Source organism: Cricetulus griseus, chromosome X, assembly GCF_003668045.3.
Source record: "Cricetulus griseus strain 17A/GY chromosome X, alternate assembly CriGri-PICRH-1.0, whole genome shotgun sequence".
NCBI classification, from domain to species: Eukaryota; Metazoa; Chordata; class Mammalia; order Rodentia; family Cricetidae; genus Cricetulus; species Cricetulus griseus.
Window position 1 is genome coordinate 125,069,980 of NC_048604.1, and position 25,651 is coordinate 125,095,630.

General features: G+C 40.9%; 1 protein-coding gene across 1 annotated transcript in view; it reads right to left on the reverse strand.

The window, feature by feature from the left end:
* Window positions 1-22,619, reverse strand: part of Slc9a7 (solute carrier family 9 member A7) — a 146,551-nt gene extending 123,932 nt beyond the window's left edge. The window contains exon 1 of the mRNA XM_027432318.2: window positions 22,292-22,619. Coding sequence (XP_027288119.1) covers window positions 22,292-22,619 — 328 coding nt within the window. The remainder of the gene's footprint in view (window positions 1-22,291) is intronic.
* Window positions 22,620-25,651: the final 3,032 nt, after the last annotated feature.

Here is a 25,651-nt window from a genome sequence, read left to right on the forward strand (position 1 = left end):
TTAATTCTGATTTCATCAGAAATTGTTTGGTGAATTTGTAATGTTAGCATTTATAACATTACAACACAGACTTAAATGCTTGTTCCCTCTTTAGTATCACACTCATGCAATCTAACAGAATAGGATTCTGAGAAATTGTTTTACTCTAATTTCAAACTTCAAAAACATAATTAGCATTTTAATATAATAAAAGTAGATCTCTGAATAACATTTCTGATTTATGTAATTTAGAAATTCCTTCTATTGATGAAATTTTGGATTGACCTTGATCAAATATTTTTAATGTTACCATTCAACATCTAGCTAACATAGTTATTCAATGACCAAGCTATTAACCTTTTCAAGTTCCAGGTCATGTTTGGCAAGCCTCTACCAAACCACTATCAAGATATACTTTAGTTCAGCCTTCCCTATTTTCAAATACTTGTGCTCAACCACTGGTAACATTTACATAAAATCCAAATCCATTTGCAGGACTTTGATTTCTTGCCTTTTCTTTTTACATCCTTAATTGTCCTGTGGTGATAGGGATGGAACCTACGACCCCCCATATGCTCCATCAATGAGATGCAGCCCCAGATCAACTTTTAAAAGAATTCAGAATAGTTATACAGTTTAAAGGGATTGTGGATGGGCTGGAGATGTAGAGCAGTTGGTAGAGCTAATATGTTCCAGCTCTCTCAGCACGTGTGGGTTTGATACCCAACACTGAATAAGCCAGACAGGGTCACATACACCTATAATTCCAGAAGCAGAAGCCAAAATAATCAGAAGCTCAAGGTTATCCTCAGCTCTACAACAAGCCAGGGATATATGTGACCCTGTCTCTGCCAATAAACCAATAAAGGATAATGGCTGAGAAGACCTTACTTATAAATACCAAAATTATAAGAATCAAAAAAAAACAAAAATAAAGCGTAAGTGTAACAAAAATATAAAATATATATGAATAAACTTGAGAAATGTGCAAAACTTAAGAAAATTCAAGAATAGATCAGAAGAAGGCATAGGAGGTCCCTGACTAGAAAGAATCATAAAAATGATACCATCCATGTTGACTCAGAAATTCACTGCTCTCCTAACAAAAATGCCAAAGATATTTGGCAAGGAGGTAGGCAAACTGATTCTAGAGTCACATGTCAAACCAAACAAACAAGAACCAGGAAAATTCAGGGGGGAAAAGAGAAGGGCAGGAAAAGGGCACTGGCCCAAGCAGATTTAGTATGTTATCTAAGGGTCTTAACAGTAGCTATTGTGATATGAAACAGCAAGAGACCAGAATGGGAAGCCTAGAAATACACATAGCTGTTTTAGTGGGGCCAACCTGTTAGGACAAAGAGTAACCACGTGGGGGAACATCTGACAACAAATTCCAGGCACCATTTAAAACATGAAAATGCTATCAACCTGATAACAACAGAAGTCTAGGAGAGCAGAAAACACATAAATAGTGTGGGGGCAGGGGTTTCCAACTGAAGAGAAAGTGTTAACCTCCCTAATGTACAAAAAAGCTACTAGATAGAAGAAAAAGACAAGCCCGTATGAAAACTAGAAAAACTATAAACAAATCACAAAAAAATACATGAATCACCTGTAAACTTAAAAAATCCATTATTGCTAATAAAAGAAAAGCAAATTCTAACAAAATGATACTATTCTCTCATGATGACAAAAATTCCAAAAGTTTGACAGCATAGCTGTTAGCAAGAACTGTGGCAAAGCAGGTACTTTCCTAACAGCTAATGAGAGTATAAATAAATACCCAGTCTCAAATGAGAAGAAGCTACCATATTGTCCCAAATTATAAGCCATGTCCCCCTCAATCCAATAATCTAAAGTCTTGACCTTTGTCACACGACACACCTGAACATGAATAACAAACGAGGTTATCCACAAGGTGTTGTTTACTATAACAGTAGAAACAATCCTGGTAGCCACCAACAGCGGACTCGTTTATAGCTCTTCCACACAGAAAATCACGAAACTTTAAAGAATGATGACAAACAGCTCCTTGGATGAACAACAACCAAACAACTTAAATGAGCAAACACTTTAGCGTACAGGGCCAGCAGTGTACTGCCTTTTGTTACACAAGAGGTGAAAATTAGCACATGCCTCTATTTTCTTGCATTTATGAAAAACAAAACAACAGCAGCAAACACTGGAACAACAAGCCAATGACAGTGTCAAGCAGAAACATAGAAAAGGGATATGTTCCTTTTAAATTTCTTTTTACATAAGGATCATGTGCATGTATTATCTATTTTAAAAGTAATCTTTTAAAAAAACATCCTGTTAGTGCCTGTTCTTCCAGTTAATAGGGAGTGTAAAGCAGAAGGATCACTTGAGCCCAGGAGCTCAGGGATAGCTTGGACAACACAGCTAGAATGCCAACCCAAAAGAAAAATATTGCAATAAAGACTCAGGGAAGACAAAAATAGGCAAAAATAGAGAATGTATTATTTAGGAGCACCCACACATTATAAACCTATAATGGCTATTCCAACACAGTCAGACTGCCTTTTTGTTGTTGATCTTTCTGCTAATACAATTAGGATGTAGGCTGGGTTTGAAAGCCTTGGTTTCCATGGTTACATTCAGAGTACAGGAGCTTTCAAATGCCTCATCTTTATGGAGTAGGGTAACTTGCCACAGGCTTTTCTCAATGCCTTTTCCTCCCTTGGCTTTGAATCTCCCCTTGACTCTGGAGTCTGTGCACTGTCGCCCATCTCTCTCCTGCAGTCACCTGAGTTGTATTCCACTGTTGTTACTACTTGATGTTTGTTGGCTTGGTAATAGGTAGGGGAGATTCTCTGATGTTCTCATAAATCCTCAACATTATTAGGCAGATATGGAATCTGGGTCTTGGGTTGGTAACCCTCACACATGTTCTTGATTCTCCCATGTGCAATGCTGAGCCAGGCAGAAATAATTTCACTTATTTATTGTACTGCCCTGTGGTCAGTGGATTTCCACCAATACCCTCCATGCTGTTACCCTTCTTGCCAAGGGTTAAGACTTCTGTCCTCTGGAGCTGGCAGGGGTGGGCTGGGAGACAACTGAACAGATTTTGGCAGTGTTTGCTCTTCCCCTACTCCTATAGGCATATAGTGCACTTTCTCAGGATTCTCGCTGCTTTTCATTAAGAGCACCTGGTGAGGATCCTAGAGGAAAAGCTTTCGCAAAGATGAGAATCTACGCACCCCCAATCTCTGGCAATCCCTTAAAATCCTACTTTAACCTTCTTACTTTACACAGCTTTCAGCAGTGTCTGCCCTGGGTAAGCAAATGCTGATGTGCCACCTGTATCTCTCAGCCAACTTGGGCTTAGTTATTTGCTCTGAAACCTGTTTTTGCCTGGACTCAAGAAAGACTAATTTGCTACTTGGCCAGCAGCTTCCAGCTGTAAGGATGAGAGCTCTCCATACTTAATTCTCTCACTGAGCCACAACCATATTTCTGTGTATTAATTTTTCAAATACATACATATATATTCATATATACCTTGCATATATGGCAAATGCTACATGAGTAAGCCACATCCACAGTCTCTCATTAAGGCTTTCTCAATAAGGCTTTCTCACAAGAGATAGATATCTGCAATACTGAAGAGTGTGTTAAGCAAATTATTCAAAATAACAATTCACTGAATGCTCTGCTAATCACAGACACTGAAAATTTGGAAAGCCCAATAGCATTAATATCTAATAAAGGATTCTGATCAGTTTCAGTTGCAATTTAAGACAGCATTTATTTTCATTAACTTGTACATGTTGTTGCAATACAAAAAAAAATTCTTGATTTCCATTTGGCATCTGAGGGAGACAAAATGGTCCAAACCTGTACCTTAATATTGTGAGGTTAAATCACTGGCCCAGCCAGGTCCATAGCAATAGGGAAATCTGAGAACAGCGGGCACTAAGCTGTCCTTCGCCCCTGGAGATGTCTCTCACAGAACCCAGCTTTAATCATGAAATCTTCTAGCAGTCCCTGTACTGTAGAAATGAGGGAGCCATTGCTATAAAAGCAAATGACACCAAATCCAAGAGATTAGCACCTTCCCCATGCAGTCTTTCTGACTGAGTCATCCAGCCGGGGTCTTGGAGGTACCAGGGTATCACTGTTAAGATGGCTCCATGACAAAAAGACATTGTAATAGAAATGGCTATCATTCTGCTTATTCAGATTAATATGAACATGAAATTACAAGGTTAATTGTATTTTAAAAGGTCCTTCCTTCTGTCCTATCTACCACATTCTCTCCCTAAATAATAGATAGGAATTCAAAAAAAATATAGCATTGATAGGTAAGTTTACAAAATAGCTCAGGTGAGGATTTCTGTTTGTTTTTATGGTATTGGGAATCAAACCCAGAGCCTTACAGACATGCTCTATGACTGAAACATATCCCCAGCCTTTCATGTGAATTTTCTTTAATGCATGGATTCAACATATCAAATCCAAACAGGTGTTTGTTATAACTACCCAATTCCACCTTTTAGGGAAACTTTTATAGTAGCTGCGCTAGTGCCTCAGCACCCAACTTCCTTTCTCCCAAGTTTGCGAATGGGGATAATGCTTTTTTACCTTGATCACACAACCTTCTTCCTCTCTTCTGGACATATCTAAACATTGGATACATGGCACAGCAGACCAGACCCTGGAGGGTGCATTTTATACCTGCCTTTAGCTTAAAGGCCCCAGCCAATTTTCTGCCTTTTCTTGCTCTGCCTCACACTGCAAGGGAGAGGCGGCAGGGGGACTCCTGCCAACTACATTTTAAGGTTCCCTTCCAAGTGACTGCCAGTTGTATTCATTCCATGAGAGGCATGAGTAAGACTAGAAGGTAATAAGGAAGAGAAAGCCAAGGCAGCTAATTCCTCTCTCTCCTCTCCGTCAGTCTCCATATCTCCTTGCTCTCATACTCGCAGGCTACACGTTCTCATAGCTGAAGTTCCCACAACACAGCCCTTTCTCCAGGCCCCATGCTTTCCTAGATGTCTTTCCTGGTGTTCCAGATGACAAGAGACCTTGTCCTGAGCTCTGATTTTTTTTAAAAAGCATCTATATTGTTTTGATGTCAGTCCAAGGGTTGGTGGTCATCTCTGGGTTGCCTCAGCACAATCTATCTGGCGTCATTATTCTTCCAATTTTTTAGCTAACAGTTGCTCCTACTGAACTACCTGCTGCTTTTCTCCTGGATAAACTGACAGATCTTCATCAGCCACATCAGACCTCCACCCTGTACCATAGTGGTCAGCAACACATAAAACACACCACACTATTACCACTTTGTCTGTCTCTCTTTCATGCCATCATAAACAATCTGGACAGTACTGCCACTGAAAAAAAAAACAATTCTTTCATTCATACTACTGGAGAGAACGATTCTGGCTAGTTCATAGCCTACTCTCTGAATGAAAGCCATCTTTTCTTTCTCTAGTACTCTCAGAGCAAAAATGTACAGCCATAGCCAACAGAGTCCTAGACCAGAAAAGGACAGTCCATGGCAAGCCTGTTTCAAGGGCATCTGTGTATACATAATCATATCTAACCACATAAACACACATACCAAGTCCACAGTTCAAGAAAAATAAATATCAAATGACAGAGTGTATGTGTACAGGGTTTCAAAACCAAGAAATCAAAATTCCTTTATGAAACGAAAGCTTCCACTTCCAGACAAGATAGAAAACAGAACTGAGTTTATACCTTTTTACACAAAAATCTATGAAATGGTGGTTTCCAAAACAGTAACCCTCAGGTAATGGATGCCAATGATCCCTGGGAGATGGGCAATCTGGGGCAAGTGCTGTGACTGCCGGCCTACTGTACCAACAGAGTCTGCAGGCCATGGGGCAGAAAGGAAGAAAGTGAAGCCTGGCAGTTGCCCAAGTCAAGAAACCCAAGAGTACAGGTACAAAACCACCTAAATTTCACTGCAGAGAGAAATTCAATCTAGCTACACAAGGCAGAATTCTGGAAATCCACAGAGTGGCTCTCCTTCGGGTATTACAGGCAGATTCACACATGCATATGAGAAGGGAGAGAAAAACAGGTTAAAAAGGACAATACCTAGTACCCACGGAGCCAGCAAGAGTAGCTCTAACTGACCAAACTTGGATGATGTTTAATTCACAGGGCACTGTACAGCAGAACCAACATGGTCTTGCCTCAGAAGTGAGGGCAAGCAACCCGTCACCAATGATTGTTCCAGACACACCTAACAAGTCATAAAGGATCAAATAATTTCCAAGCAAATTTACTGCATCTAGGAATAAAGCCAGGATGATTTACAGAAGGCAAACAACTAATATCCAACAAAGTAAAATTCATTAGGATTTGTGGCCATGTAAAAAGGCAGGACAATAAAACCTACAAAAATAATCAAGTGAAATTGGCCCAAATCCTAGAAGTGTAAAGCAGAGGTATTTAAAAACATATTATAATATATCCCATATATTCAAAAAGTTAAGCAGAGATATAAGAAAGATCTAAATGGAACTTCAGAGTATTAGAACAAGAGTGTTTAAGAAATAAAGTAATATACTGGATAACACTCATGGCAAATCAAGTTACAGGAAGAAAAACCTTTAACTGGAGGGCAAAGCAACAGACACAGTCAAAAGTGAAACAGAGATCCAGGCAAGGTGGAACATGCTTGTAATTCTAGCGCTTGGGAATCTAATGCTGGTAGATCGAAACTTTGAGCCCACCCTGAGGTACTCTGTTGAAATGTACAAACAAGCAAATAAAAGCTGAAGAGAAAGGACTACTCAATGCATTCTATAAAGCTAGTATTACCATAACACACCAAAGCAGACCCTATCATGTGTAAGCACAAAAATTCTAGCCAAAAATTTAACAAACCATTCTAACAATATATTAAGAGAGTGGTACGTGATAACCAAGTAGAGTTTATACAAGGAATCCAGAGTTTTCTATCCAGTATACAACACTACACTGTATTCACAAGAAAGAAATAAAAAACACACAATCATCTCAATATCTGCATGAGAGGCACTTGAAAGCCTCCCACAGCCACTCCTGCCAAGCCCTCTTAGCAGAATAGAAATTGAAAGGTGTTTCCTCTATTTTATAAACATCCATAAAAATATACAGCTAACATAAATGGTTCAAGAAAAGACAGGGACGCCCATTTTTGCCACACCAGTTGGAACGTGCTCTAATACTATAATATTTCTACGTGGCACAACTAGGCTACAAAAAAGAATTGCCACTTTTAGTCACAGCTCTTGGGAGGCAGAGGTAGGCACATCTCTGTGAGTTTGAAGCCAGCCTGGTCTACATACTGAGTTCTAGGCTAGCCAGGGCTGCACAGGAATGAAAAAAACAACAACAAAAACAAAAGACAACAAAAGAAATACCCTGCAGATTAGAGAGAAGTAAAAAAATCATTACAGATGATACAATTGACTGTGTATACAAATCTGACAGAATAATCCAAAGGCAAATTAAATTAACAAGATTCGGGTACAAAAAAAACTATTATATTTCTATATATTGCAAAAAGAACTGGAAATTAAAAGTATAAAAAACAGTAGTAATTGTAATGCCACCACAAACATGAAATACTTAAGGATAAAGTTCACAAAATATGTGAAGACCTGTACATTTAAAACTAGAAAACATTTGAGGCCAGTGTGGTCTACAGAGCTAGTCCCAGGGCAGCCAGGGCTACACAGAGAAATCCTGTCTCAAAAAACCAAAAACCAAAACTAAAATAAAATAAAAAAACCCTTAGAAAACAATGCTGAGATGAACTAAAGAACTATGTCGATAATGCTCATTCTCCATAAAGTAAGTACCAATTGAACATGTCAATCAAAACACCACCCAGACATTTTGCAGACAGAAATAAGCTGACTCTGAAACTGACATGGAAAGGTCAAAGAACTGGAACAGCCCAATCAGTCTTAGAAAGGAAGAATAAAGACTCACACTACCCAATTGGAAGACCCATAATAAACAAGCAGTAAGAAAAGTGTGGTTCTGGCAATGACAAATACACAGATCTGAAGATCTATCATGGAAACTTCAGAGGCAGAGCTACATAAATACAGGTAATTGATTTTTTTTTACAATGCTGCAAATGTAACTCAATAGAAACAACATCTTTTCAACAAAATTACTGAAACTGAGCATTCCTACACAAAAATATTTGAATCTCAACCAAAATAGCACACCATTTATAAAAATTAACTGTAAACAAATTCTAGATCTACATGCAAAGGTACAAAACATTTAGATGAAAACAAGAAAGACAATCTTTTAAACCTGGGGTTAGTCAACTCGAGCTTTTTAGACATGTGCCAAACAAATAATGTTACCAAGTCCATCACAATGTAAAAGTTTAGTTCTAAAAATGGACATAGCTAAGCTGGGTGTGGTGGCTCTAGGTGAGCTGTACAGCTGCACTAGAAAACACTTCAGCAATTTTCATGTGAAATGAAACCAATGATCAGTCTACTACTCAGCAACCATAAAAAATGAAAACTTACATTCATTCATACAAAAACTAATAGAGTAGACCTATTCACAACCACTCCAAAATGGAAATAATCCCAGCATACTTCAACTGTGGTATATCCACAAAAATACAATCCCATATTGTATTTTAGACAATAATATTCATTTTAAAGAAAAAAGTTTCTCACTTTCTAGATTCTCAAAAAAAAGTGATATGAGCCAACAGTAAACTTAATAGATTTACCACAGGACATTTACTATCTTAGTAATATGTTAAACAAGTTCAACAAAATGCAAGGCTTAACACTGTTCTTTAGACATTTTAATGTCTCTGAATATACAGTCTTAATTTTTTTTGGTTTTTTTGAGACAGGGTTTCTCTGTGGCTTTGGAGGCTGTCCTGGAACTAGCTCTTATAGACCAGAGTGGCCTCGAACTCACAGAGACCCACCTGCCTCTGCCTCCCAATTGCTAGGATTAAAGGCATGAGCCACCAACGCCTGGCACAGTCTTAATGTTTAAAAATAGGATAGGGTGACATGCTTTGTTGACTCCCATGGGAGGCCTGCCCTTTCTGAACAGAGGAATGGACAGGGGGAGATAGACCGCAGGTGTGGGGAGAGAACAGGAAGGGGAAACTGTGGTTGGTATGCAAAATAAATGAAAAAATATAATTCAAAAAAGAAAAAAATAGGATATGGCTAAGAAGAGCAGCCTCGGGCACATCTCAAATCCCAGCGCTATGGAGGCAGAGACAGGCAGATCTCTGTGAGTTAAAGGCCAGTCTGGTCTATGTAGTGAGATCCAGGCCAGACAGGACTATATACTGAGACCCTGTCTCAAAAGCAAAACAAAACCATTTTTATTTGAACCTATTCTCAGTTCAGCAGCAAATCTGAAGACAGCAGCTCGTCCTCCCAGTATAAGATCCTGGTGTTTGCCCCCAGAAAGGGAAGAGAAGATTTTATTCAATTTTTTTTTATATCTGTTTTTGGAGACTATCCAAATGAATGAGTCAAGGTGTTTATTTTCCCCACTCAACAACAACAGAAAACTGTAAGGTAGATGAAAAACTCATAGCTAGGTAAAATGGCTAGTATGGCCTATTCAAGGAAAGAAAAATGACAGAAATCATCTGAAGAGGTCAAGATCTATTTCCATTCATGCAGATATTTTTGCACACATTTAAATCTTTAAGTTTTTCCTGTTGATGTGAATCTGAAACACAAGAATTTAGAACAAAGGAATTTAATGCTAAATACCATTACAGCATATTGGTTTTCCACACACTACAATGATTAAATGTTTACATAGCACCTTCAATATGACAGGCAACTTTCTAGGAGTTGAAGAAAGCAAACAAGACAGGTATCTGCACTCACCCAGGGCTTACAATTTAGTGTATCTTAGAAAAGCTCCCACACGAGATTCTGATAAGCCCACCACAATTATCAGGAAGAGGCATGAGAGTACAGCAGGCCCCACACAATCTAAAGCCCACCTTTACAACAGTGAGGCCTAAAGTCAACAAAATTAAAAGCCACTCTACTACGCAAAAAAGGCCTGGTACAGTCATTCTGAAGATCTCTTAAAGGTTTTCCCACCTAAAACACTAGTAACCTCTGTGACATCAATGGAGTTAACACCAGAAGAAAGTTCTTTGAGCTAAAACCGAGCAGACATTTTGCTACCATTTAAATAAGGCCCTTAGGCTTGCAATTGCACTCCTTGCAATTCTGCTCTGGAGTTTGGGGGTAAGCTACTACAAAAGGGTCGTTTTTCTTTGTTTTATACACCAGGTATAGATCTTCCTGAAACTTTCTGGATCAGGTAATGGGACAGGATTCAGGTTATACTTTCTCTTGGTCAAACACATCCCAAGTCATATTGATCTCATCCTTTAAAAGACCCACTACCCAATTACAATCAGGCAACCCTGAAAAACAAAGATCTTGAACCAAGTTTCAATTTCTCCAGTTGGAAAATGGGAACAATATTATAGTGCAGAGCATTCTCTTTTAATTAAAGCATGCTACTTAGCTTTATTTTTTTCCATTTTTTATTTTAATTACAAACAAGATTGTTTTACATGTCAATCCCAGTCCCCTCTCCGTCACCTCCTCCCCTACCATCACCCCCCCAACTAAAACCTTACCTATCACATACCCTTTCTGCTCCCCAGGGAGGGTGATGCCTTCCATAGGGGGTCTTCAGAGTCTTAATAGCCTTTGGGATAGGGCCTAGGCCCTCCCCTGTGTGTCTTGGCTCAGGGAGTATCCCTCTATGTGAAATAGGCTCCCAAAGTCCATTCCTATGCTAGGGATAAGTACTGATCTACTACAAGAGGCCCCATGGATTTCCGAGGTCTCCTCACTGACACCCACATTCAGGGGGTCTGGATCAGTCCCATGCTGGTTTCCCAGCTATCAGTCTTGGGACCAAGAGCTCTCCCTTGTTCAGGTCAGCTGTTTCTGTGGGTTTCACCAGCCTGGTCTTGACCCCTTTGCTCATCACTTGTCCTTCTCTGCAACTGGATTCCAGTTCAGCTCAGTGTTTAGCTGTGGGTGTCTGCTTCTACTTCTACCAGCTGCTGGATGAAGGCTATAGGATGGCATATAAGTCAGTCATCAATCTCATTATCAGGGGAGGGCATTAAATCATTATGGGCATTTGTGTTAGGGTAATGTGCATTGTTAAAACCGATCCTGTGCTTTCATGATCTAACATGAGAGGCCCATTTTCACACATGTAATGGGCCAGAGGAAGGAAAGGCTGGCTCCACGTGGTTATTCGGGGACCATCTTGTGCCTTTCCTACTCTTTGGGGTCTCAGAATCCTCCCCCTCCAGCTAACAAATGGAGAAAAGAAAACAGGATCACATGGGGAAGATACTTATGCTAAGAAGAGCACAGGCAATTTTTCATTGCCTTTTATTTTAATATGCTTTTTATGTTTGTGTGTGTGCAAATGTGTTTGTGTGTGTGATCACACATGGATGCCAGAGGTTCATGTCAACAGTATCTCTACTGCTTTCCACACTAGTTTTGAGAGGTCTCTCACTGAGCCCAGAGATCAACAAACTGGGCTAAACTGGCTGGCCAGTGAGCTCTGGGTATGTGCCAGTCTCACTCCAACCCCAGAACTAGAGCTGCCTACATTTATCACCATGCCTGGTTTTTAAGTGGGTGCTGAGGATCCAAACTCAAGTCTTCATGCTTATGTGGCAGATACTACCAATTAGGCCATCTTTCCAGCCCATTTTTATTGAGTTTTGGTTGGTTGGTTAGTTGTTGTTTTTGAGACAGAGTCTCATATAGTCCAAACTCGCCTCTAACTTGCTATGTAGCTGGTAAAGACCTTCAACTCATTCCCCTGTCTCCATCTTCCAAGTGCCAAAATTACAAGTATACACTACCGCACCTGGCAGAGTGCAGGCGATTTTTTTTTAGGACTTGGGAATTTAACATCAAACAGAAAGTGAAATTTTAAAAACTTACTGATTCTCAACTCAGTTAGGTCTAAGATCTCATGTAAACTAATGTCAGAGCTAGTGTCAAAAACCTTGACTAGAATTACAGGAACCACATATATACAGCTTTGTCTAGTTTTCAGGGAGGTTAACAGCTAGCAGGTTAACAGGATGGCTGTTCTTTCTCAATTTTTCTGAGAGCATTTCATGCAGCCCAGGCCAGCCTGAACTCCCTGTGTTGCTTGAACTGCTTCTCCTGCTTCAACTTCCTGAACGCTGACATTACATCTGGTTTATATAGTGCTGGCAATCAAACCCAGAATTTCATTCAGCTAGACAAACATTCTACCATCTGAGTGAAATCCAAAATCCTTTCTCAAGATATTTTACTTTCTAAAAATTCAAAACTCACAGAAAATTTTAAGCAATTTTAATACACACCATTTCACTCTCCACCTATGTTAATAACTGCCAGTATATTGTCATATTTGGCTTTGTTTTCTGTATCTATACATATATACATACATACATACATACATACATACATACATACATACTATATGTTTGGTTTTTGGCTGATTTTTACAAAAGTTAAACATATTATTATTAGGACCCTGTTCACTTCACCTCTAAACAATTTATCCTATATCTTAAGAGAACAAGTATATTCTCTCATATTGCTCCAATTATCCTAAGAAAAATAATTTTCTAATATTACATCATCTATGTAAGTCCACATTCAGAAAACACTGACTGCCCCCCAAACAAACATTTACAATCCTTTTTAATGGAGCAAGAGCTAATCAAGTTTCCTGTGATACAGGTATCTACCCTTCTTTGGTCTTCCTTAATGTAGAACCCCATACCCTGTCTGTTTCCCTTAACACTGACTTTTTGGTTTACAATCTCAGTTTGTTTATTTTCTCATACCATGCTGTAACTTCTCCAGCCCCTTTATTTCTTGTAAATTAAAAGAGAAGTCTAATCCTGGATTAGACTGGGATTAACTTTTTGAAATCATATAGTGCTTTATTAAATAGAGAATATTTTTAAAGTGAAAATGATCTATATAGTATCATCTAGAGCAGTAGTTCTCAACCTGTAGGTCGCAACCCCCTCTCCAAAAGTACTTACTTTATGATTCATAGCCATAGCAAGATTACAGTTAGGAAGTTGCAATGAAAATAATTTTCTGGTTGGGGTCACTTAAAGGGCTATAGCATTAGGATGAGTGAGAACCACTGATCTAGAGCTAGAATCTCAGGTTGAGATGATTTCCTCCTAAAATCAATTAGTGGTTGTGGATTCTCCTCTAATAACCACGACTTCACTAGCACTGAGCATAAAAAAGAATGATAGAAATCATGCACACAACATATTACTATAGTAGTATTGGTAATTTTACTAAAAGCGATAGGTTTTATGTTTTAATGAGCACAAGACCTTAATTCATTTATATTGTCTTCATTCCATTAAGGAATAATTCCAGATGTAGTTATTCCGAAGGCAGCTTTAACTCATGAAGTATCTCCCCATTATATTTCCCTGCTCTTCACTAGAGATTTGCACCTATCCCCAGTTCCTGACACATGTAATGAAACTCCAAATGCTCTCAAGTAGTCAAAGGAAAAGTTAGGACTGAATACCCTATCCTGTCAAAGTGTTCAATTCACACACAACTCCAAGGCAGAGGAGATGCCAGCCTAGTAATTAAATTTGTACAGTCAACTCTATATAACTTACTATTCTTAAGAACATGCATATATCAGGCAATTTCTTTTTGTTGTTTTCTTTTTGAAGGAGTTATTTTCAACTTTCTTATTTTTATCATTTATAAAATTTGTTGTTTGCCCATTTCACACACACACATGTCTATATAATGCATTCTGATTGTCACCCCTCATCCTCTTTCATCTCTTTCCTGCCCCAATCTTCCAAGTCCCTCTCCCACGTTTCATTTCTTTTTATTCTATGGCCCTCTGAGTTAAACTGGGACTGTCTTGAGTGACCATGGGCTTGAAGCTATGTTTTGGAGATGGGTAGGCTCTGCAGTGGGTATACACAACTGACTTTTACCTATGACTGGAATTTTCTGAGAATCATTATCTAGGAGCTACAAAATAGCAAATGTAATCTTGAACTCACTCTGTAGCCTAGGCAGTCCTTGAAACTTAAGATTCTCTTACATTGGTCTCCTAAGTATCTGGAACTAAATGCAGTCACTACCAGGCCCAACAAAAGGTTGCATTTAAGCTATAATATGTGTTTTCAGGCTGGGGAGATGGCTCAGCCATTAAAAGCTAAGCTCACAACCAATATTAATGTGTTTTCAAAATACACACATTAAACATAGTGTTTAAGTGTAGACTTTGTTATTATTGATATAACAAAGACAATGTTACATATAATTTTCTGTACCTTATCTTCTCCCATACTATTAATGAACCGTTGCCTTATAAGAATATCTCACAACCCCTGTTTTTCAGTCTGCATAGTATTCTTTAATTGAACTGTGACATCATTTAACTATTCCACTCTTGTTATTTCTTTTATTTTCTTTGCTGCAGCAAATGTTCAATCTAATATATTAGCATAAATCTCTGGAGGATAAAAGGCAAGAAGTGAAACTTCTCCATAAAAGGGAAGGGTAGGTGCATTGCAACTTTCTTCTAGCCATTAGCAGATATCACACCAAAAAATAATAACATGCAATTCTCTTCACCATTAACTGTGCCTTTATGAATCTTAAAATTATATCTGGCTTCTTCTGAACAAACAAACTTCAAGAAGAAAAACTTGCCAAGGAAATCAAAAAGTGAGAATGGAAAGTAATATTTACAAAATTGTTAAGTATCAGACACTGTACCTTTTAACGTACTTCAACCCACGAGGTAAGCAATTTTATCTCCATTTCCCAAAAGAGGAAACTGAGGCTCTGAGAATTTACCCAAAGTCACAGAGCTTTCTACATAGCAGACCAGCATTTGAGTCCGGGGACATTTATTGCCAAAGTGAGACTATGACACACTTGGGCTAACAAGAGGCTATTTTTAAGAGAAGACCTGATTAACCTGCAGATAAATGTGTCTGTTTGTTCACAGGTTCAGATAGTTAATCTTGCTGTCAGCCTGAATGGACGGACAAGCACCTAGGATATTGGTAGAACACACGTGAGTGTGTCTATGAGTGCTTTTCCCGAAGTGACAAGATCTATACTGACTGTGGGCACCACCACCACACAGACTGGAGACCCAGGTGGAATAAAAGAGGAAAAAGGAAAAGTCCCGCAAGTGCAGTGTCTCCCCCACCCTGCCACAATAATGCAAGCTGCTTTTCTATGCTGTGCCCTCCCTGTTATGATAAACTGAAATTTCTGAACCATAATCCAAAATAAATCCTTCCTCAACCAGATGTGGTGGTGCATGGCTTTAATCCCAGCACTTGGGGGGGTGTAAGGGGATTTCTGTGAGTTTGAGTCTAGCCTGGTCTACAAATCGAGTTCCAGGACATCTAGGGCTATACAGAGAAACCCTGTCTCAAAAACAAAAACAAAAACAAAAAAAGAAACAACAAAAAAACCCTTTCTGCCCTGACTGTCTCTCTCAAAATCAGCAATAAGAAAGTCACTAACAGAAAGGTAGTGCTAGAGAAATAGGGCTGTTGCCAAGACTACCTGATAATATGGTTCAGAAGTCTTTGGTTTGTGAGAGACATATGAAAACATTTGAAGCTGTGGAAGCCCTAAACTGCTGCAACCTGAGTTCGAGGCAGAAGCCAAAGGAGAGCTCAGAAGACTAGGATGCATACAGAAAGCCACAAAGTTTCAGATGGAAAAAAGATTCTATTAGAATTGGAACAGAAGACATTCACGTTACATTCTGGCAAATAACCTATCTGTATTTTTATACATGTCCTGACACTTTGTGAAAAACCGTCTTTAGAGACAATAAACTAATTAATCTGAAGGAAGACATTTCAAAGCGGCAGCAGCATTCAGGCTGTGGTATGGTGCTTCTAGAAGCTCTTAGCCAGGTTTACAGTGAGAATCGGAAGAAAAATGAACATAAAGATCTGAAAATCTTACAAGGCCCTGAGAAAAGTCCATGAAAAGATATAGCCTAGGAAGGAATGATGACTGGAGAGATTAAAATAATTTAAAAGTAGGGGCTGAAGAGATTTCTCTGCAGTTAAAAGCACTTCCAGAGGACCTAAGTTCAGTTCCCAGCACCTATGTCAGGTAGCCCACAACTGCTGACAATCCCAGCTTCACCAAATCTGACACACTTTCTAGCCTCCTCTAGCGCCTGCACACATGTGGTGCGCATGTGCGTGTGAGACACACACATACACAAATACACATAAAAACAAAAATCTTTAAAAATAAGTCTTAAAACTCTTTCAAGCCAAGCAGTGGTGGCGCACACCTTTAATCCCAGCACTCTGGAGGCAGAGACAGGCCGTCTCTGTGAGTTCAAGGCCAGCCTGGTCTAAAGAGTGAGTACCAGGACACCCAGGACTATTTCCCAGAGAAACTCTATCTTGAAAAAACAAACAAACAAAAAAGTCTTTCAAAAGAAGCCAAGTATTTTTTAACAGGACAGTAAGAAAAAGGTACAGATGGTATCTTCTGAATGGACCATACCCCCCAAATTGGAGTCTTGAAGGGAGCAGACTGCGATGTTGTCCAAGTGATCCCAGTTTTGCATGCAGACAGAACGAGCTTCAGAGCCATCGAAGCTTCCTCCCAGACTTCAGAGGATTAAGTGCTGCAGGAAGCCCCCAGGAGGCAATGTATAAAACTGGGATAATTAAATCAAAGATGCAATGCAGAGCCCCGAATATTGGAGATGCCAAAGAAGGCTGGAAGCAGGAAGCAGAACCAGCCCAAGAGAAAACCCATGTAGATTACAACCAGCAAGGCTATAGTGGTAGGGCTGCCAATCCCTCAGACCTCATGTCACACCACCACATGCCACAGGTGCTAGACATAAAGCTGCAGGACTTCAGTTTTCCCTGCAGGGTTTCAGTCTTGCTCTTGTACACTCCTTCCTTTCCATTTCTCCATGGGCAATCTCCTCTCTCTGTGCATTATTCTACAGGGCCTCACAGCTAAGAGTTGATTTCATTATTCTGAGGAAATTTGGGGCTTGAACTTTTGAGCAGTGCTGGAACTGTTGAGACCGGGGGCTTCTGGAGATGGACTAAATCTATTTTGCAATATGAGATAGTTATGAGCCTTTAGGGGCCCATGGTACAATGTTATGAGTGAAGGAGATGTGTTTGTGCATTGTGTCTCAACCAGTAAATTTGTAAGGGAGGGTTAACATGATCAATCACATTACTGGACTGAGAAGCAAGCACCTAGAATCCTGAAGTGCACCTTTGGATATGTCTGTGAAGGTGTTTCGAGAGAAGATAATCTAAGAAAGGAAGACTTCCCCTGAAAGTAGGCAACACTATTTCATGGATGGGGATCTGGATTAAATAAAAGGGAGAACTAGCCAATGCAGCAGGCACACTCTCTGCTTTCTGGACAACATAATGGAAACCCCTATGCTCCACAAAGCCTTCCACACCATGACAGGCTAAAACCATGAGATGAAACCAATCCCCCCTCCCTTAAGTCGTTTCTCTCTGGTATCTGGTCAGAGCAATGAGAGTCTCACCAACACAGATGCCCAAATGTAAGTTTACTATTACTACATCATATTTTGCCCTTTCATATACTTTGTCTGTAAGGTCCACTCTCAGGCTGTGCTTAGCAATCCAGATCCAATCATCAATAGAGCAGCAGCAAGGAACCCCATGACCCAAAAAACTTGCAATGGCTGACCAATAACTCAGAAGCAGGTGGTAGGCTAGTGTAGTATAGTGATATTATTTTGGACATATGTCAGTTGTCACAAAGACCCTATGGAGGAAGTAGAACTACTGTAAACATGAGAAAGAACCACGATTAACTGACAGTCTATTTATGCCAGCTTTCCCTGCCTCAAAACTTTGCTATTTCGACTGTGCAGACATGCAGGACCCAGTAACTACAAGATGGTGCTTAATCACCTACAGAGCCAACTGGGAGCTCACCAGCCTAACAAAAACAGGTTAGACTGGTGCCATGCTAATGCTTCACCCAGATGTCTGCAGCTGTCAAGGTCTGGGGACTGCTTTCAAACTCCTTAGAAAGTCAAGTTTGGGAACACTGTGCCTTGTAGCTAGCTGCCTTGGCCTCTTATTAGGGAAGAATGCTTGTAACTATCCTTTAGTACTTGTCTTGTACTACAAATGCTAAACATTCACAATGTGTCTTTATGTCCTTTGTCCCAAGCAAATACTTGCTTGCTACTACAAGATCTATTTGTGCAAATTCCTAATGTAATAACTACTCCCTGGGGACAACGGGATGAAGTAGGTGTTACATTGAGTGATAAGATGCACACACATCATAACTGACACAGAAAGGAGGCATAGATAAGCTACTAGGTAATTACACTTCTACAGTTCAAAAACCAAAATGCACAAAAAAGTACATGGTGACATCTCCCTTCCACTCAAAAGTCACAGCTACAGAGGTCTGTCCGCTAAGGAAACCAATGACTAGACCATTACATATACTTCCACAGATATTTATAACTGTACTAACTTATTTGTTTAATACTAAATATACTCCTCCCAGATTAAATATTAGTTCAATGGGAAAAGGTAAAGACTCCTGGTATTTACTCAAAGGACTCCAAGACAAGACATCCCAGAGATCCTTGCACATCCATGCTTACTGAAGCAGGACTCACAAGAGCTAAACTATGGAACCAATTGGTGTCTGTCATCAGAGAAATGGATAAGGAAAATGGTATACATGCACAATGGAATTTTACTCATCCATGAAGAATGAAATTATGTGCTTTGCAGAAAAATGTGTACAGCTGCAGATTATCACAATAAGTAAATCAAGTCAAACTCAAAAAAGGCATTTATTGCATAATTTCTCTCACTTGTGAATCCCAGATTTTATAGATATAACATGACACGCATAGATATGCATGACATGGAAATAAAAGCTTGAATGTCTAGGACAATGGTTCTCAACCTGTGGGGTTGCAACCCCTTTGGCTAACCTCTATCTTCAAAAATATTTACATTACAATTCATAACAGTAGCAAAATTACAGTTATGAAGTAGCAGCAAAAATAATTTTATGGTTGGGGGTCACCACAATGTAGGAACTATATTAAAGGGTGACAGCATTAGGAAGGTTGGGAACCATGTTCTAGGGGAACAAAGGAAAATAGCAGGATGTGGGAGGAGAAAAAAGTAGAGGATAGCAGGGTATGAGGAAAACACTATCAAAGTATATTAAATACTTGTATACAATGTATATATGCCAATAAAATAGATGATAGGAAAGAGACCCTTAAAAACTTTAAGGGTTTTGGATTTCAAAAATGAACATTTTCATTCATAAAAAAAGTATTCATAAAAATTTTGAAGTTAGGGCTGGAGAGATGACTCAGTGGTTAAGAGTACTGACTGCTCTTCCAGAGGACCTGGGTTCAATTCCCAGCACCTACATGGCAGCTCACAACTGTCTGTAATTCCAGTTCCAGGGGACCCAACACCCATGGCAAAACATCAATGCACATAAAATAAAAAAATAAATAAATTTTAAAAAAAGAACATGTAAAAAAATTTTAAAAAATAAAAATTTTGAAGTTAGTCAGGCGGTGGTGGCACACGCCTTTAATCCCAGCACTCAGGAGGCAGAAGCAGGCGGATGTCTGTGAGTTCGAGACCATCCTGGTCTACAAGAGCTAGTTCCAGGACAGCCTCCAAAGTCACAGAGAAACCCTGCCTCAAAAAAACCAAAAAAAAAAATTGAAGCTAAATTGTAGCTTCCAGAAATTAATATGCATGCCCAGAACAGGGCAGATACTCAACAAGTGCTTCCCTAAGCCTTCCTGCCCTTTATTACTCAGAGACGAGAGGACAGCTACTCACTTCCTCTATTGATACTGAGAAATAAAATCGGAGTTCTTTGTCTGTGGGCAAATGCATGTGTGTGCACAGTGTGTTCAGATATGCACACCAATGTGCATGTGCAGAGAACAGAGTCCCCTACCTTATCACTCTAATAATCTTAAGTATAAAATGGAAAATTTAGTAATCAAATAACATTAGAATACAGATTTGGATTGAAACAGAAGATCAAATATCCTGGAAAGAAATGTTTTCTCACAATTACAAACAACCCATATCAACATATTAATATTTGATATAACCCAGTAAATCACATATTGACAAAATCAATTTCTCAATACATTTAAAAGCAGCAAGACCCAAAGACATAGGACAAAGGAGCACAGGTATATCATGAGATTTATAGCACGATCATCCACAAAATGAAACAGCACACTTGCATGTGGTTCCAATGACTGAAATACTGTAAAGTAGCTATCGTTACAAGAAAATCTTTCTGCTGTTTTTAAGTCTTAAGATAAAGATGACTGAAGTTGGGTGTGGTAGCTCATATATGTAATCCTAGAACTCGGGAGGCAGAGGCAGGAGGACTGCCCTAAATTCAAGGCTACACAGTGAGTTTCAGGACAGCCTAAGCTACTGTGCAAGACCCTGTCTCAAACAAAACAAAAGCCAAAGAGACAAATTACTAAATTCTGTGAACACAGAATAATCCTCAGAACACCTATTTTATCCCCATTTATTTTCTTTCTGTCTTTGAGTATGCATTCATGAGCCTGCCAAGTGTACTTCCTATTTCACACTGCTCTTTAAGGAGTTGGTTTTGAGACCTATAAGATAAATATATGCTCATAGTTTTTTATAAACATACAAAGGCAATCTTCATTTCCAACATGGCTCAGAGTCAGTCATCTAAGATGGCAGCATATTTCAATTCCTCGTTCACTATCTGCTCAGAAAATATCTCAGTTTACGTGCTTTCTTCATGTCACTCATTTGTCACCAACTAACATAAACCACAGAAGCTCCTTGAGCAAGTATGGAGGCCAAAGTCTGTCCTGAGGCCTGCAATTACCAATAGCCAACTAGGTTTTTGATTTTATGGTTTCAAGATCTGTTTAGGCCACTATTTCCAAACCGGAACACTCCTGACTAGTCCCTTGTACAACTTATATGAAAGGGTTTGGAGACCATAAGTCCTGGCTATTAATAACTAACCAAGAACCATGAGACCCAAAAGGCCCAGGACCAAGGGTAATTTACACATTAAAAATTAAGCTGCCTGCTTTCCATTCTCTGTCAGGGATCCCTGGATGGAAACTGAGTGCAGTATACTGTAATGAAGAATAATGCTCTGGCTTGAGAAACGGTCCTGAAGTGGAGGATGCTGGTTGTGGGCTTTCACACCCCTGAATTAAATTTAAAAAGAATGCTTGGCTCCAGTTTGGAGTGAATGGGGTGGGGGTGAGGGGAGAATGGCTGAAGGCACACCACAGAGGGAAAAAAGGATGACTCAGATTGTGGCTGTTATTATCCAAATCATAACCCTGTCCGTGTAACATGCTGTGTACTACTAAATCCAGAAAGGACGGTGATATCAGCCGGTCCTTAACAAAAGGGAGCTGACTCCAGAGTTAAAACCGCAACTTTTTGTCCACACACTCAGAAATGTTATCTTTAAAGTTGCTCCGTGTTACCATTTTAAGGATACAAGAGCTACCCTTGGCTTGCAGAAAGCAAGGAAATAGGCATAACTCCCCAATGAGACATTAAGGATACCTGTCTCAATAGTTAGGCCTGACATGGTGGTGTCACCACTCTGGGTCCTAGACTCACCTTTCATTCCTCCTCAGTTATTATTCACAAGAGATAAAAAGAACACAGGCCTCAGAAGTGGGCACCTTACCTGGGATGACCATCAGCCCAAGTTAAGACTTAACATTCAGACCTCTTTCTCACCCTTCTGTGGCTTGTCCCCTGGGGTGGCACACCTCCCTGGGAATCACCCACCTCCTGCCCCTGTACCCTCTGCAGATCTAAACTGGTGTGGAAAGCAAGGTAGAGGTTGATTGAGAGGGTCACAAGACAGACGCATAATCAAGCAGAGGGGCCAAGGGGCCACGTCTGTGTCTTTCATCTTGGTTCCTGGTAAAGAAACGTTGAATCGGGACAAAATGCTTTTTAACCATAGCAGAAAGCAGGAAAAATGCAGACAATTGACCTTGGAAACCCACAGCGTCTCAGCGGGAAACGCAAAAGAAGAAACTCCTTGGGAAGTGAAGCGGGAGCACTGTGAGGCACCCGGAGGAGTACAGCCGGCCGCCCAAGGGATGTGGGCTGGGGCAGTGGCAGGGAACTCACCATAGATCATGGCCAGCCCGGTCTCGTGCAGGAAGCGCACCCGGCGGTGTTTGAAGAGCCAGATGGTGAGGATGGTGAGGGTGAGCAGCAGGATGAAGGTGAGCAGGCTCACGCTGTCCTGCCGGTGGCTCTCCTCCGCCTCCTTCTCGGTGGCGAGCTCCTCCATGGCGCTGCTGTCCTCGGCCGCCGCCCCAGAGGAGGAGGCCGCGGCCCCAGCCCGCAGCCCCCGACCCAGCAGCACTGGCAATAGTGGCAGCAGCAGCAGCCGCGGCGACAGCGCCCAAACAGCCCTCCCCGGACGGAGGTGCGCAGCGTCACTGAGCTCCATGACTCCGGGGCCGCCCGCGCCTCTTCCACGCGGGGACCAGCAACAGCCCGCGCGGTCGTCGGCAGCTTCCCGCGGTACGGACCTACCCGGTGGCTACGGCCGCAGCTCCTCCTCCAGCCGCCAGCGCCTGGCCTGGGCTGCGCCAAGCTGCGGGGGAGGGGCGCGCGCAGTGCGCAGGATCCCCAAGCGCCGCCCCCCGCCCGCGCACCTGTTCATCCGTCGTCGCGCCCCCCCTCCCCTCGCCTACAGCACGGCCACCCGGGTGGAGCGGGCTCTGTCCTTTGCCAGCAGGCAGGCAGTCAGCCCTTCTGTGGCGCCGCACTGGTCGTCCTGTCCAGAACTACCTGGTCAGACCGTGTGGGGTCAGCTAGCCAGTTTCTGGGTAGTTGCCGCCAGGCTACCTAAATGGGACCGCAGAGGTCATTCTCTCCTGGCAAGGAACATCAGCTCAGATTGATTCGCTGCGAGATCTCCCGTCTGTCCCTGGCGCCACCGCTAAGAGTTTGATGTCACGCGGGTGTGTGGCCTCTCTGAGCCCAATAAAGTGAGGCCTCCCAGGAGTTACAAAACCACATTACTGTTCACACAGACACCACACCACACACACACACACACACACAGAGAGAGAGAGAGAGAGAGAGAGAGAGAGAGAGAGAGAGAGAGAGAGAGAGAGAGAGAGAGAGAGAGAGAGAGAGAGAGAGCTCTGTTTGTAACCTTTCTGACTGTATCCAGAGTCTCTGGACTCCCCAGAGTCTTCCAGACATCATTCAAATGAGCTATGTTCTAGGCTGCCTCAATGTAAGGGTAGGTAAGGACAATCGGTGTGAGCGATGAAAAAAATACCTCCATCATCAAGACTTCAACTAATCTCTTGGGGAAAAGAGGGTTGAACTAGAGGGAACTAAAGACTCTTACCATTCTGTGTAGAAGACTGGCAGATGTTCTGTCCTAAGGTGGGTGGGAGGGGCCATTTTATCCTGATGACCCTTTTAAAATGTTGTCTTCCTGTTTACTCAGAAAATAATGGAGTACTTAGTTGAACTTTAGGATCAACCCCAACTCAGAATTATGGCAAGGTCTTCAGAGATAAAATCTTTTGGAACAAATCTTAATAACTAGAGTTTTCAACCCACCTTGTTTCTCTAGTCAAGGAAGAAAAGAAAGCTTAACACAATCAGTCACTGCCTGGGGTTGAGCACTCTCTTCATATTTACTGAATCTCATATCCCCAATGTCCATGCTCTCTCTCCCAGAGGGGTTTGCAGTCTGTTCAGAACACTCCCTCCTTCCTCTGGGTGAGCATTTAGCCAAGACTGCTTAGTGCCTTCTTCACACCAAGGAATGTCTTCATCTTGATTGTAGCCAGGATCTTTCCCTACTCCTCCATAAATATAGAAGAAACTGCAAACAAGAACCACCTAGCCGAGCCTAGTCCATGCCTGAAACTTCGATAATGAAACGATTGGTGCTATTTTAATTGACCATACTATTTAACGACAATTTCTTCTACAGCAATAGACAACCAGAAGATTAATCATTACCTAAAGTAGTTGCCTCAGGAAAGACCCACCTGACTATTCACGAATATCCACCAAAGACTCCGTTATCTATACAAGTTTATATTTGCAATCTGGCTTATTCAACCAAGAGGTTCTGATTCCAGTAAACACAGATTAATCCACTCAGCTGATTCTCTCTAGGTTTGGTGGCATACACCTATAATCCCAGCTACTCAAGAGGCGGAGGTGGGAAGAATTGAATCAGGGATTTCAAGGCTAGCCTGGGCAACAAAGCAAGATCCAACCCCAGGCCAAAACACATCTGAGCAGAAGGCATAGAGAAGCCATTTAAACATCCGGAAAAGAAAATGACAGGTAACTTCATGAAGAACACCAGAATTGAAGCAAATCATAATTAGCAGCGAGTTCAACATTATTTTTCATGCAGTCTTCACTAAAATAGACTCAAGCCAACCTGGAAGGGTGAATTGACGTGGACAAAAAGAGCTCCAGAAAGAGGGGGAAATAGGTCTCCTAATGTTCAAAGCACATAGAGGAAATGCCATTTAATTTTTCTTTCATTCTCTTACACACTGTGGAAGCTGCATCAGGGAAGAAAGCGGTACCCTCAAGTTCTCAGACGGACAGGAGTGAGGACAGTCTTCCTCTCTGGTCCCAAGACACTGGATACTATTCCCCAATGGTTCATATTCCTCTCTCTCTCTCTCTCTCTCTCTCTCTCTCTCTCTCTCTCTCTCTGTGTGTGTGTGTGTGTGTGTGTGTGTGTGTGTGTGTGTGTATCTGTCTCTCTGTTTCTCAATATATGTGTTTCTTTGTCTCTGTCTCTCTGTCTTATGGTGTCAAGAACTGTAATTACAACCATGAGCCCCCATGCTCAGCTTTTACAAACGAATATTTTTTCTTTCCCTTTTGATCTAGTGTCTTATTATATAAACTAAGATAACTTCAAATTTACAGAGATCTGCCTGCCTCTGCCTCCCAAGTGCTGATTAAGTGTGCACCACCATACCCAGCAACAAAAATACTTTATTGTTGTTGTTGTAACTTTGTTTTTTTGTTTTATTTCTCGAGATAGGGTTTCTCTGTGTAGCTTTGGAGCCTATCCTGGAACTCGCTTTGTAGAGCAGGCTGGCCTTGAACTCACAGAGATCCACCTGTCTCTGCCTTCGGAGTGCTGAGATCAAAGGCATGAGTCACCACTGCCCATCGGGTTTTTGTCATTGTTGTTGTTGTTTCAGATAGGATCTCACTATATAGCTCTTGGTATCCTGGAACTCATGGAGATCCACCTGCCTCTGCTTCCCGAGCTGTTATTAAAGTGTGTGCCACCACACTCTGCTGAGAAGATTCTTTTAAGGGGTTGTATATTAAATGGATCCTATTGAAGTATATTAATTATACAAAGTAATGTGTTTCATTATGACATTATCATATATGAATATAACATACTTTGATCATATCCACTGCTTCTTTTCTCTTTAACGTCCCTAACAGAAAGACAATCTGGAAAAT